Source organism: Halichoeres trimaculatus, unplaced genomic scaffold (assembly GCF_033239565.1).
Source record: "Halichoeres trimaculatus isolate MK-OKI-2021-1 unplaced genomic scaffold, fHalTri1.1 fHalTri1_scaffold_7, whole genome shotgun sequence".
In the NCBI taxonomy this organism is placed as follows: domain Eukaryota; kingdom Metazoa; phylum Chordata; class Actinopteri; order Labriformes; family Labridae; genus Halichoeres; species Halichoeres trimaculatus.
Window position 1 is genome coordinate 17,983,896 of NW_027437185.1, and position 13,395 is coordinate 17,997,290.

Sequence of the window (13,395 nt, forward strand, 5' to 3'; positions counted from 1 at the left end):
TACTCTATTTCAAATATAAAATATCTATTAACTACATTTCAATTTCAGCTGTTGAAAGAACAGCAGTACCAAACACTATAAGTGTCCAGTCTGTGCTGGGTAACTCTTGGGATCAAATACTTCTTTTGAAACTGTTGAAAAGTCACATCAGATTAAAACACGGCTCTCCCATCTCTACCTGCAGAGTTTTTCCCAGTCCCATGCAGTGAGCAAGAATGCACCCGGAGCCGGACGACTTCTCGATCTTCCTTACAGATTCACAGCAGCAGTCCCACATGAACTGCACCCCTGCACACAAGCACAGAGCGAAAGGAGTTAGACCAGAGTTTTCTCAGTGGAGCAAATGCAGTTTTGTGTCAGGCAGCTTTTTGTGTCGGTGTCTTGTGATTGAGTCTACTCTGCCCTTACCGTCCACCTGATGAGGTTTGAGCTTTGTGACGAGGTTCCTGTGCACCTGCACCATCGGCTCCTTGGTTTCTTCGTCTTCGTCCAGCACTAACTTGGTGGTAATGGGACATGTCACCTGTGAGGATTCTTCAAGAACAATAACCTGAGGAAAGATCAGAAGCAGAAAGAAGAGAGTTTTTAGTTTGCCTTGAAAATGTAATTTTGTGCTTTGACCAACTCCAAAAGAGGCTAGCTCTCAATTCCCAACTTAACATATCCACTTTGCATGTGCACATTCATAATTTAGAGTTTAATTATGACTGATGATGCATAATTGATGCAAGAAATCAACAAAAACACAACATAATATGATGAAACAGCAACAGCAGAGCTGCGCACAGCCTTTAATAAAAACAAAATATTAATAAATTTTGTTTAAGGAGACGACTCTTGGGCTGAAAAAGTAACATTTTAAACACATGGCCTGTCTCACGTCATATTTACCTCTCGAAGTTTCTTCCTGAGTTCTTCTCTCTCAGCTATACGCTTCCTCCTGTCCTCCTCCTCTTTCAGAGCATCTCTCGTCTCCGTCCGCAGCTTGTCATCCTTCAGGATTTTGCGGATCTTTTTGCGTCCCTTTTTGCCTTCTCCATCCTCATCTTCTTCCTCCCCGCTCTGTGGAAAGGAACATTAAGTTCAGCCCTCTGATCTTCAACCCTGAGGGGAAAAATTCACTTCCTATGATCAGAAGCTGAGCAGCCCTATGATTAATTTGTGTCCTCACAACACACTCCAGGGGTAACTTCAAATTACATTTTATATGGCACACGTGGCCTGACTGGTAAACCTTGTGCTGGTCCACCTGGTAAATCCTGTGTGGGGGAAAAGGAAACTTTTGGGACCGAGTGCTCTGCATTTTAAATACCTTCTCATTGCTGGACGAGGAGTCCTGAACTTTGATCCTGCGTCGCTTCTTCTTCTGCTGCTTGTAACTTCTCTGCTTCTCTTCATCCTTCTTCTTTGAAGATCTACAGGCAGAAAACAAATCACATCAGCAAAAGCAGGAAATCAATCCAGATCCAGCTGCAGTAATTGATTCCTGATGTTGACTGGTCAAACTTCTCACCTCGTCTTTCGTCGCTTCCCCTCTTTTTCTGAGTCGCTAACCTCCTCGCTCACCGCAGACTCCTCGCTTGCGCCCGACTCCTCACTTGAATCTGACTTCTCAAAGTCAGAATCTGCAGAGTCGTCACTGGCCACTAACAGGCAGACAAAGAAAGTACAGAAACAGGTCACTTGCTGCTCTTATCAACAGAGTTCAAAGTATGTGTGTCAATACTGCCAACAAGGAGGATGAAATGATCTGAACTAACTTTTCCGTGCTGACTTCTTCTTGCCTCCTTTCTTCTTCTCTTTATTAGCAGCTTTGTCATCTCCCGATTCGCCCTCACTCAATGAGAGTTTGTGACGAAGCAGTTTGTGTCGTTTGCCAGTCTTCTTCACATCAACATCAGAGCTTGAGTCTTCTGTGTCCTCATCTACATCAAAAGTAACAGAAGTTAAAAACAGTACAAACGAACAAGGTTTAACTCAAACTGGATCTATTCTGAAGATGTGAGCTACCTTCATCCTCCTCTTCCTCTTTTTTTACACTTTTGGAGGACTTCTTAGCCTTGTCCTCTCCTTCATTATCAGAGGAGCTCTCTGCCCCAGAAGAGTAGTTGGATTTTATTTGTGCAAGAAGCATTTTCTTTGCAATCCTTCAGGAAATAAAAAAAACAGACAGGCAGACGATGTTAAAGTGAGGGAAGCTTCATGTTAAAGAAAAATTATATCATTGCATTTTAAAGAAATATTCAACAAAATTGATGGAAAAAAACAGAGGACATAGGTCTTCAAGTAAGAGTAGTCACAAAATTTTTATGTTATTCAGCACTTACAAATACAATGGTCTTTGTGTGGGACATCATTCTGTTTTAACAGTTAAATAGTGCATCCATAAACCGTATACCTCCTGCCATCACTAATTCTCTCACATTTCCTGCGTCATTCATCATCATATTTCCCAATGACGGTGCTGAAAACACAAATATAACCCTCTGTATGAAATGTATATCTTCTATGTAAGCATTGAAAATGTGACATTTACTCCCAAAACATTGGCGTCCTATGTTGCAGGCTACAACTGGAATAGCTTAGGAATGTGACAGCAGTTGTGAATGGGTAAATGGAAACAATGGCAGCTTATAGAAACCCCATTAGTACCAGACACTGCTATTTGCTCTATCCTGACAAACAAAGATTTACTGGAATGAACGACAGATAAATGCTAACCTCAGGACTCGTTCTGCAAATAAAATTTTAAAAAAATAACATAAATAAAACAATGAACTGTTGAACTTGAGCTTCGAAACAGCTTAACTCATAATTTATTCAGTAAAAAAAAGCTGAGGAGTGAAATTAACATACAGCTCTTGTGTGGAGGACTGTACCTGTTCTCAGGATCATCGTCGTCATCATCCTCATACGTCTTCTCTTTGTCGTCCACTTCATCTCCTACACAACAAATCGGTGGTAAATTGATAATTACAAGAAGAATTTCTTCTTCAGTGAAGTCACTTTTTCTTGAGGGTGTACAAGTTACTTTAAATACCTCAGTGTTCCTCAGCTGTGGTGAAAGATGTACGAGTAAGTAGCACAGAGGAATCAATGCTAAGCTAAACCAAACCACTGCTAGCACTAGCACAGCATGTACACTACAAACATGTGAAAGAAGAACCAAGATTGTGGTTTTCAGAGTGTCTGAATTTTTCAGTAATGATGGACCCTAAAGTCACGTAGAGTTATAGCAACAACACTGTTATTGTTCATTTACCTGAAGATTGGTGGAAAGTTCCACTTGCCCCCAACACATTATCCTCCACAATAGGTTTCATCTTTTGCTGGTCGCTGTCCTCCCCAGAATCACCGTCAGGCTGCTCCTCCTCATCCTCGCTGGATGAAGACTGTAGCTTGGAAGCCGCTTTGGCAGTCCTTCTCTTGCGTTTCTTCTCATAAGACCGTTTCAGCTCAGAAGCTTTCTTCTCAGGTGACTTTTTCTCTTCTTCTTTTGCTCCATCTTGTTTTTTCACGCGGCTGGATCTTCTCCTTGCTGTGCTCCCTTTACTTTTCCTTTCTTTCTCCAGGTCAGAGTCAGAATCTGATGAGCCTGAGTCATTAGATTTCTTCTTCTTTGAAGTTTTGTTACTTTTGTTCTCTGAATCTGAGTCAGAGCTTTTAGACTTTCTTTTACGTTTGGATGCTTTGTCTGTGTCCTGTGCTGATGTGTTGTTTGATTTAAATAAACACTTTTTAGCACTTGTGGACCCTTTTTCCTCATCTGTGCTATTTGCAGCAGCAGCTTTCTCTAAAAGTATGTCAGGAACTACATCTGAGTCAGAGTCCTCAGTCTTTTTCTCTGAAGCCTTGTTCTGCTCCCCTTCTTCTTCTTCTTTCTCAGTGTTAACGGGTTTCTTGGAGGACTTTGTTTTGCTCTTGCTGTTCTTCTCTGTCTCTGACTCAGAGGACTCTTCCTTGCTCATATTATCAGCCTGCTTCCTCAAGGGTGTGGTCTTTACTCTACTAGACCGCCGGCTGGGAGGCGGGCTGTTGGTCTGATCCTCTTCAGCCTCATCCTCCTCCTCCTCACATTTTTCATCTTCACTTTTCTTGAGCACCTCTTCATCTTTCTCTTTCTTTTTTGACCTGGAGGCTCTTGACCCAATTGTTGTGACGACGGGCACAGGAGTCAGTTTGACAATAAGGTTCTTGACCTTGGGCTGGGGGCGTTCAGAGTCTGTTGAGTTTGCCATGGGTTTTTTGTCTGGCTTTTTGTCTGTGTGTGGGACCTGAGCACCATCTTTCTGTGAGAGCATGCTGGAATCTGCCAGACTTTCCACCATCTGAAAAAGCTCCTCTGGAACTGAAGGAGGCACGGACATAATGTCATGATCCAGAGACATTTCACTGGTTGACAAAAGTGCATCTTCACAGATTTCAGATTTTATGACCTTTTTAGGTGTGTCAGTTTCTGTTTGGCCATCTTTCATTTCACTCTTCACTGGCGTCTGATCGATTTCCATGTCTTGATGCTTTTTATTATGCTGTTCGAAAACTGGATCGTCAACTGAATCATCAACTGGATCCTGATCCTGCTTCTCATCCAGTTCCTCACCTGGATCGTCTACTGGATCCTCATTGAGGTCCTCATGTGGCTCCTCATCCTGATCCTTGCCCTGTTCTTCATCTTGCCTCCCCGCTGAATCAGCTTCAATCCCTGCATCCGCCACTTCGTCCACATGGTCGTTTGTCACAGGGTGACTAACTTCAGTATCCTTTCTCACAACGTGTTGCTCTTCATTTCCATTCTGCAGCTCCATATTTTTAAACTCGGGCACCAAAGCTGCTTCTAAAGCACCGTGGGCTTTTTTCAGATCAGCCAGCACAGCCTTGAAGGCTTTCAAATGTCGATACCTGATAGACCTGTCTCCCTGCTCTTCTGAAGCCTGCTGGATGAACTGAATGAACGTATTGTTCAAACCCGTTGTAGTTTCCACCAGCTTTTTTGCCTTTTTTATAAGTTCTTTGGGTACCTGTAGTTTTTTGTAGGAAAATGTCATGGTCCCAGAGCCTTCACTGTGTTCTTTTCCATTGACGACTGCTTTGTGCTCTTTTACTGCTTTTCTCTTGTGTTTCTTGCTCTCCCGTTCCTCTGAGGGTTTGTCTGATTTTTGTTGCTTCAGTTCTTGTTTTTCCATGACCCTGTGGCATTTGGAGACCAGGTCCTGCAGAGGATCAGACCGGCAGACGTAGCAGTGCCACTTTGAGAGCTCATCTGTGATAACTGAGAGCTCCTTCCTCCCAAGGTTGCGCAGGATGCACTTCTTGCAGAAAGCATTACTGCAGTAGTCACAGCAGATGAGTTTGCCACCTTCTGCACACCACCTGTGAAGGAAAAGGTTTTATACATTCAGTTAAAAAAAGGAAATTAAGTCTTGAAAAGTTTAGACTACTTTGAAAAAACTTATGGAACATTAACAAGGACTGAGCAAACACTTGAAATAAAGAAAAGGGGGTCAAAAACACTTTTCTGATGTTATTCAATAGAAGTCTACATTGAAGATATTGGGTCAATTTTACAGAGCAAGACTTTGTATTCTAGGATTGAATCTTTGTGTCACCTGGATTACAGAAAAAAGTTTATAATTTTTTTTCGACTTGAGTTAACCAAAACGTACCTGCACTGCTCGTCCATCCCATCAGAGTCTTTGTTGATGTCATCACTTGTGTAATACTTGTAGCATGACTAGAGGGAGAAGAAATAAAGTTACCACTGATACAGCAGTTAAGAAAACTCTACTATGATATACTTTACTATACTACTACAGCCAAATAACTTGTCGCCACTTTTTCGAACTAACTAGGTTTTTCCGTATGCTTAAATTCTTGCTTGTGTTGAATGTCGCTTTAGACAAAAGCGTCTGCTCAATGAAACTGTAGAACTGTATAATGGTCATGAAAGTATGTGGAAAAAGTTTACCTACCCTACAAATAAGCACTTTGAGAACAGGATGCTCATACACAGAGTTGCGCTGAAACTGGTTGACCTGTTTTCCACAGGCCGTGCAGCTCACCTTCTTCTGCAGGGTATCATCTGAGATAAATAAAACACAACATAATGTTAGTTCCTCTCTACTTTTCACTTTTGAGCTCACTGGGTGATAACTTTCAAGTTCATTGACACTAAACAGTAAAAATTATTTGTCACTCACATGTCAAAGAAAAAGATCATGATCAAATCTCTCAACTACAACACGGGATCACCTGTATGTTTCTGTTTGAAGTCCACTCTGAGTTTCATGGCACCTTTATTTTCATTTCCTGCTGGCCTCATCACTAAAGTGCCTGATTGAAGAGGAAAGCATAAAAAGTAAAGCATAATGAGCATCTCTTCAACTCTCCGTATCTATTTCTAAAGAGAAACCAGTGGCCCGGCTGTGAATACCTTTAGATGCATTGCCTGTGTTGTTGTCTGAGGGGTTGTCAGAGGAGGCACCTTCATTCTGACTCTCCGCTGAGTCGGATTCATTCAGTCCAGTGTGCTTAGTTACAGTAGCGGGCTTCCTAAAATGAGTTGGCACACATCTTGAATTTGTAAAGCTGTTTGTGAGAACAGTTTTGCAGACATGCAGTAAAAAATCTCATTATCAACAGAAAACTGCTACTCACCTCTTGCTGCGAGAAGAGGAGGACTTCATAGTTTCTGTAGAGCTCCCAGGCTGAAGAGGAAGAGAAGGAGTACATTTCAAATTTATGATAATTCAGATAGAAACGAATAAAAACATTCAAATATGTGCCTTTTGGAATTGGTTCCTTTTATCTGTTTTCATATTTGTAATTCAAAGACCTCAAAGCAGCTGCTAAACTTACCTCCTCTGCTTTCTCTGCCATTTGATCGATATTTGCTTCAGAAGAAGGCAGACTCATTTTACCTGGAGAGACATTTAACAACATACAATTAAATAATTTCATATATTTCTTTTTGACAGCAATGCAAGGAGATGTATCTATTTGTTAGTAAACAAAATCCAACAAGACCTGACGAATATGCATAAGTTTCTCCAGTCCAGGTGCTGGTCACTATTTCATAGTTCCTTGTTGTGTTTACATACCTGTGTGTTAAATATCTTATTTATTTATTTCAGAACAGCTGTACTGAAAAGAGTAAACTGAAATTAAACTGAAGTATTTTCCACCCGAGGAGCCTGTTTAAAGTCTTGGTGGAGAATGGTAATACATTATGTACAATTTTTAAATTGCTTAAAACCCTAATTCTCCAGAAAATACACAAATGGACAAAAAGCACATAGCATTATCATCTGTCTTTCAAACTCAAACCAACCAACAATTTTTTTACTTAAGTTTAACATCGACAAAAACTATCGTTGTAATATTTCCCTTTTCCAACTTTAATGAGTAGCCTACACATCATCATGCAGAATAATTGAAATCCTTTGAGGACTGAGATCGCGTCTTTGTGTTTTCTATAGTCAGCCTGTGCTTCATTCACAGTTTTCAGACATGGTTTTTAGTGTTAAACGTTCGTCCGACATCCAACTAAACTTTAACCGTCAAATTCCCGTTAAAACAAATGCACGATACGAGCATTTGTGCATTCGATTTAAAAATGTAAATCGATGTTATGTACATATTATAATATGTGCATACCTAAGGAGCACTTCTCTTCCTGGCTGAGGCTCCACTGTTTATTTTGCTGTTTCGCGTCATCATAGCGTGCTGATTAGATCGCTCAGAGCGGAGTGGAGTGGAGCTATCCCTGTCCTGTCAGCACTAACCAGGCCCCAAAGGTCTCCAAATCCTTTGTCAGTCGAAGAAAAAGAACCTGTTCGCCTTAACAGCTCAGTAGGACTCTCCATTTGCAGCAACCTTTTTTTTCTTTCATTGCAGACTGTACATATTTTGATAACACAGCAAGCTCTGACTATCACAGATGACAAGTTTAGGCTAACATTAGCAGCTTTAATAATGCAGATCTGATTCCTTCCATGCCCCACGTTACCCTGGCAACATTGCATTCTAAGCGGTGCATGCAATGCAATAATCTGTGCATGGCATGCACCGAAAAATGCACATACGGGCCTTCCCGCTTTCTTACGACACCATGACACAAACCATTGGGCTTACTGCAACCTAGCCCCAACCTAGCTGGTAGCACTTGGGGAACAATGCAACGTTTGCTGCTTGACAGAATACAAATAACCGTCGTTTTAACGGACATTTTCTCACTTTAGATTACTATAACAAACATTCCTGTGTGTTCATGTTAACAACAGAAAATGCATATGCACGAACTTAGGCATTGCCGGCTGCGCAGCTAACACAGCTAGCTTAGCTGTAGAACTAGCATTGTGCACTCATGGCCCGGCGCGCCGCTAGCGAAGGTAGCTCTGAGATCAATGCAGAACCTGACTTATCTAAACAAACACACCACACTCTGCTCCTACCTGCTTTCCATCGTCGACATTGTTAAACTGGTAGAGACACGTTTCGTTGATGATAGAAGTGGCCCTGTTTGGTCTGGTGAGCAGGTTTCACGATGGTACGGAAGCAAGAAGAGGTACTGAATCCGAAACAACTCCGGTCAGAGCAGACAAAGCGAGGGTACCATCTTGCCGGATGGCTGTGGACGCAGTAAAATGGCGCATCCAGCCCAAATCCCGTGCGCTCTCCTATTGGCGGACAGCCTCAGATGCTCTGCCTCTCTAAGTGGTCCAGCTTCACCGTGGCTTATTGATTCGTTAAGTCAGATGGGGAAGACTTTTTTTCAGGGAAGCGAAATGCTGCTGGCTGTTTTTCCTTTTCATTCATTTGTTAACACTAAGGAAGGCGCGGGTTTTGTTTCGCGCCCCGCAAGTTTCTCGCCTTAAAGGATAAAAGATAAACAGGATCAGCTTCTGCTATTTGAATCACTATGTAATTACACACATAGAGACACTCAAATTACAACGCGAAATTAATGAAGAGCACTTTAGCGAGATAAATGGGTTGTCAGTGGAAGATATTTGTTATGCGTAACCCTTAAATACTGTCTGGATTTTATACTTTCACAGTACAGTTAGGGTCTTGACCCGGACCAAAAATTCCCCCATAGTGAGTATCTAGACCAAATTTTAAAACACAGATCCACCTGGAATGTTTGACTTTGTCACGATAAGAAAATGCACGATTTATTCTTAAAAATGTTTAGACGAACATTTTAATTTTACACCACTTGTTTGTGGGGAAAACATACTATTAATTCTGGATCTGTTGGAATGATACATATAACCAGGGCTTGACATTAACTTTTTAGCTCACCAGCCACTGTGGCCCTGAGTTACTAGCCATTCAGTATTTTCACTGGCCACAATTTGTTGTTGGATAATTATGTTAAATATGATTAAAGCCGATGATGACATGCTAAAGTTTACTTAAAAAAGATTTACAACCTTTGTAAATGTAAATGACCCCTATGCACACTCAAAACAAGACTACATCAATGTTAAAATCCACAGGTCCTTAATCAGGTATTCAGCTCTGATAAAGTTGTGTGTGACATTATGCTCCTTTCATATGAAAATATGCAGTCTATTAAGACATAGTGATTAAAATAGTAGTTTGTTATTGCTTATAATAAAATGGTAAAGGGGATTAATTGAACTGATAAAAACTCAGCAAGAGACACTGTCAGCTTAGATATTTATTAACGATTGTAATCAGAAAATCATTTCTTTTTTCATGAGAATGACAGTGAAGGAGAGGTAAATTAAAATTCCTCAGAGCTTTCATCATCAGAGTCATCTTTTTGCTTGTCTCTCTGCTCCATGTTTGAGATAAAATTCCACCCGCCAAAGTGGCCAGTGGGAGCGGTGGTGTTACCAGCCACTGCCAAAATCCACCAGCATTTGGCCGGTTGGCCGGTGTTAATGTCAAGCCCTGTATATAACCATGTTTGACCATTGCAACCCATAACCACTATCTTCATCACTGTATCATAGGACATCATAGGACATCACAATTATCTTCACTAATTCATTATTTTCCGCTTAGAGCCCAAAAGAATATATCATAAAATACTTATAATAAACTGGTCTTTGTGTTCAAAACAGAGTCAGGGAACTTTACTGTAATCAATGTTTTCCTCTGTGTTGTCCACCCACTCTGACCCAACTTCCCCCAAACCACTATCAGCCTCCTCATCTCTGAGGATCAGATGAGGACCTGTTTCTGTCAAGTCAGTCTCTGAAATGACAGCTCTGGAATCTTTATCATTTTACGAACTCCCACCACCACCCTCTCAACCCAAACTGACTTGTCATTCAGTAGGTTATTTTGTTACATTACAGGTGCTTGTGTTTGCAGGTGCAGATCTTTAAAAATCTGCAAAAAATGTTGAAATGTTTTGAAATTAAAAAAGGGCAAAAATCTTAAAAAGTTTTGAAATTTCAAAAATTAAAAAAAAAAAAAAATTAAATGCAAATATTTGCAGTTAAATGAATCAATCCACACAAAATATGAATCTGTATTTTCTTCCAGATTTGTCTCTGAGTAGATTCTATTATCTTACGAGGGGATTTGAAACTTGAGGTTTGCTCCTGGTGCATGGAAAGTTGATGGGCTGTTGATGTTGTAGGAGGTGAAGTTGAGCGGTGGCAGGCTTTGCATATTCAGTTCAACAAAATGTTGACGCATGATTCAACTTCCCCTGTAGGAAAAATAAAGATTCTTTATTCCAAAAATATATTTTTTAAGTTAAGGGAAGTAAGTGCAAAGGAGTCAAAGAGCCACATAAAGCTCCAGAGCCACAGGTTGCAGATTTTTGATATATATATATTTTGCTTTTCTGCAATTTGTTTAATTTTCAGAATATTTCTCAAATTTCAGGTTTGACTTACCCCCTATAAGAAAAATCAAAATTCTTAATTCTAATAACACTTTTTTAAAGCTACAAGGAGCCATGGGTGCCAAAGGAGGGGGTTCTAGGGGCCCCGCATTGACAGGAGCCCAGAAAGGCCCCTAACAAAATTACACAGGGGCCCAGCAACAGTTTTTTCATGGGGCCCCAAAATCCCTGGCTGCTCCCCTACAAGGACAGGGAGGAACTGCAAAGGAGTCAAAGAGTCACGTGAGGCCACAGAGCAGTAGGTTGATGATTTTTGTTAAAAATGTTTTTGATTCTATGTAGTTTGTTCTATTTTCAGAAAATTCACCAAATGTCAGGTTAAAAGAATGATGTTAGTGGTATTTTTACTGCTGTAAAACATCCAAACAGGTCAAATTTGACCCGTTCAGTATGTATGGTTAAATTTGCAAAATAAATACGTAAATAAATTGCATCATCTCAAATTTGGACATTTCTAAAAAAAATAATGAACATCTTCAGCATCATGCATTGAAAATAATAACATACATGGGTAATAAATATCACCTGAAGATGGGGCTCTTTTTCAAAATGATGGTTAAAATGTGGATATGTTGGCTTTTAGAGTAAACAATTAGAACTCAAACAGGTTTATCTCACCTTTTAAAACTGAAAAAAGTTATTAAAATTGTTTTGTACATTACTATAATTTCAAGCAGTACTTAAACGAGTTCTGAGTTTTGTTTCCTCTCAAACTTCTGATGCTGATCTAACAAGAATAATTAATCTGTATAGAGTAGACAGAGTAAAACTAAGAAAGCAAGAAAGTTTTTTTGTTACTCTTATTTTCCTCTACCTATTCAGCTTGAGCTAGGACTGACTCAAAATAGTTCCCAATGCCCACTCATGTTTATCATGACGTGGTAATATGGGGAAAGCACAGGTGTCACCAAAAATATAGTACAGTTAATAAGTGCTGAGTGGAGATGTAGAGTGGGAAAGGTCCACGTTGTATAATTTAACTGTTTGCACACATATGCTTTACTAAATCTTAATGTGACTGCTTTTTCTGTATTGCAGTATTTCATCATCACTTGTTATCTGCTCACTTCGCTCTCCTTTCCCATCCGTACATATTACGATAACCAACATTCCATCGTAGTAGACAGTGATGATAAAGTTTTGTGGTGAGATTGTCGCTGTTAATAGATTAAAAGGTAATTCCTTTGCATTAAGCCGAACCCTGATAGTAAATCTAGTACACGTCATCATTCAGTCCTTATATGGTGTTTTCCTCTTCATACGTCTCTAAACTGTGGTCACAGAGTGTTTGAAGTGTGACCACGATGACAATATAAGAGGCATCCTTAGTAAGAGTGAGAAGGGTGTTCAACTTTCAGCTCAACGTGACGGTGCTTGAAGCAGCTCGATCAGAGACATGAAGAACTTAGGTATTCAAACTGTTCTTGCAGCAACCATGCTGGTGATTGTCTTTGCAGCATCACAAAAACTAAGTGTCCTGGACCAAATTAAAGAAGAGGCAAGGAATATGTCCATGCACAACAGCACACATGGGGTAAGAAATCTCCTAAGTGACATGTGGTTTTGTTTGCTTGATCATATTTTGACAGAGTTGTTATGTCCTTGTAGGTGAGTCGCATAAGATGGCCAAAAACCAACGTTTCAGATGGAGTGTGTCGGGTAAGTTGGAAACATTTGACTGTTATTGTGTTCAATTTTATGTGAGGCATAGACCTGATTTTCTTTCCAATTGTGAATGTGTGAATTTTGCCGGTTAAAATGGACTCAATGAATTCACCAGGTCCTACATCTAATTATGTTGTCTTCACAGCACGACGTCTTCTGTTTGGCTGAGAAAGCTCTGGAAGAAACAGATTTGAAAAACTCAAAACTCTCAAATCTGTTGAAATCATACAACAGGAGCAACTCGAAGGTAATGAAGAATTTCATTCAGAACTACATTTATATTTGTAGAAACTGACCTAATAGAATTTGTTTCAACTGTTTACTGTATGCTTATCTATGTGCCACAGTGTGCCCATCTTGACCTCCATGCCACACAGAGAAAAATCAGTCACAATTTTCTCATTTCAGGTTTCGTGTCACCTGGATGGAAATCACAAAATTAGCATACACAGATTTCTTGACATTGTGGCTAGCTGTGCAAAACAGAAAGCCATCAAAAGCCAAATCGGAAGAAGGAAAGAGTGACACCATCAGTAGCACAAAATGATCACATGTTGTACCTTTAAGTGACAGATGTAATATATACGTATTTGTATGTACTGCTGAGTGAAGAGTTTATTTTCGTACATATTCTATTTTGTATTGTTTGTATTTATTCATTAATAAATTATAATGTGATAGTAGCCTGGTGTTACATCTCTTTATAAAATCACAGTGCACAATGTTACTGAATAAAAATTCAGCCCCATCACAGAGGTAAAACAGCAAAGGTTTTTTCACAACATAATAATTACCTACTGTTTACTATGATTTTTTTTCTCCTACACCTGTAAAAGAGCAAT

The 13,395-nt window shown here is 39.9% G+C and overlaps 1 protein-coding gene and 1 long non-coding RNA gene across 2 annotated transcripts in view; one reads left to right on the top strand and one right to left on the bottom strand.

Annotated features, from left to right (window-relative positions):
• Positions 1 to 8,711, bottom strand: part of atrx (ATRX chromatin remodeler) — a 32,926-nt gene extending 24,215 nt beyond the window's left edge. The window contains exons 1-16 of the mRNA XM_074673568.1: positions 8,451 to 8,711; positions 6,856 to 6,917; positions 6,655 to 6,704; positions 6,431 to 6,549; positions 6,250 to 6,330; positions 5,970 to 6,079; positions 5,664 to 5,731; positions 3,263 to 5,370; positions 2,880 to 2,943; positions 2,011 to 2,147; positions 1,761 to 1,925; positions 1,514 to 1,646; positions 1,313 to 1,415; positions 892 to 1,062; positions 409 to 550; positions 179 to 288 (exon numbers count right to left, since the gene is read on the bottom strand). Coding sequence (XP_074529669.1) covers positions 179 to 288; positions 409 to 550; positions 892 to 1,062; positions 1,313 to 1,415; positions 1,514 to 1,646; positions 1,761 to 1,925; positions 2,011 to 2,147; positions 2,880 to 2,943; positions 3,263 to 5,370; positions 5,664 to 5,731; positions 5,970 to 6,079; positions 6,250 to 6,330; positions 6,431 to 6,549; positions 6,655 to 6,704; positions 6,856 to 6,912 — 3,618 coding nt within the window. The 5' untranslated portion in view covers positions 6,913 to 6,917; positions 8,451 to 8,711. The remainder of the gene's footprint in view (positions 1 to 178; positions 289 to 408; positions 551 to 891; positions 1,063 to 1,312; positions 1,416 to 1,513; positions 1,647 to 1,760; positions 1,926 to 2,010; positions 2,148 to 2,879; positions 2,944 to 3,262; positions 5,371 to 5,663; positions 5,732 to 5,969; positions 6,080 to 6,249; positions 6,331 to 6,430; positions 6,550 to 6,654; positions 6,705 to 6,855; positions 6,918 to 8,450) is intronic.
• Positions 8,712 to 12,307: 3,596 nt separating this feature from the next.
• LOC141793141 (uncharacterized) lies at positions 12,308 to 13,033 on the top strand. Its single transcript, XR_012598393.1, has 4 exons — positions 12,308 to 12,422; positions 12,497 to 12,547; positions 12,699 to 12,800; positions 12,962 to 13,033. It is a non-coding gene; the product is annotated as an uncharacterized LOC141793141 (long non-coding RNA).
• The last annotated feature ends 362 nt before the right edge of the window (positions 13,034 to 13,395 follow it).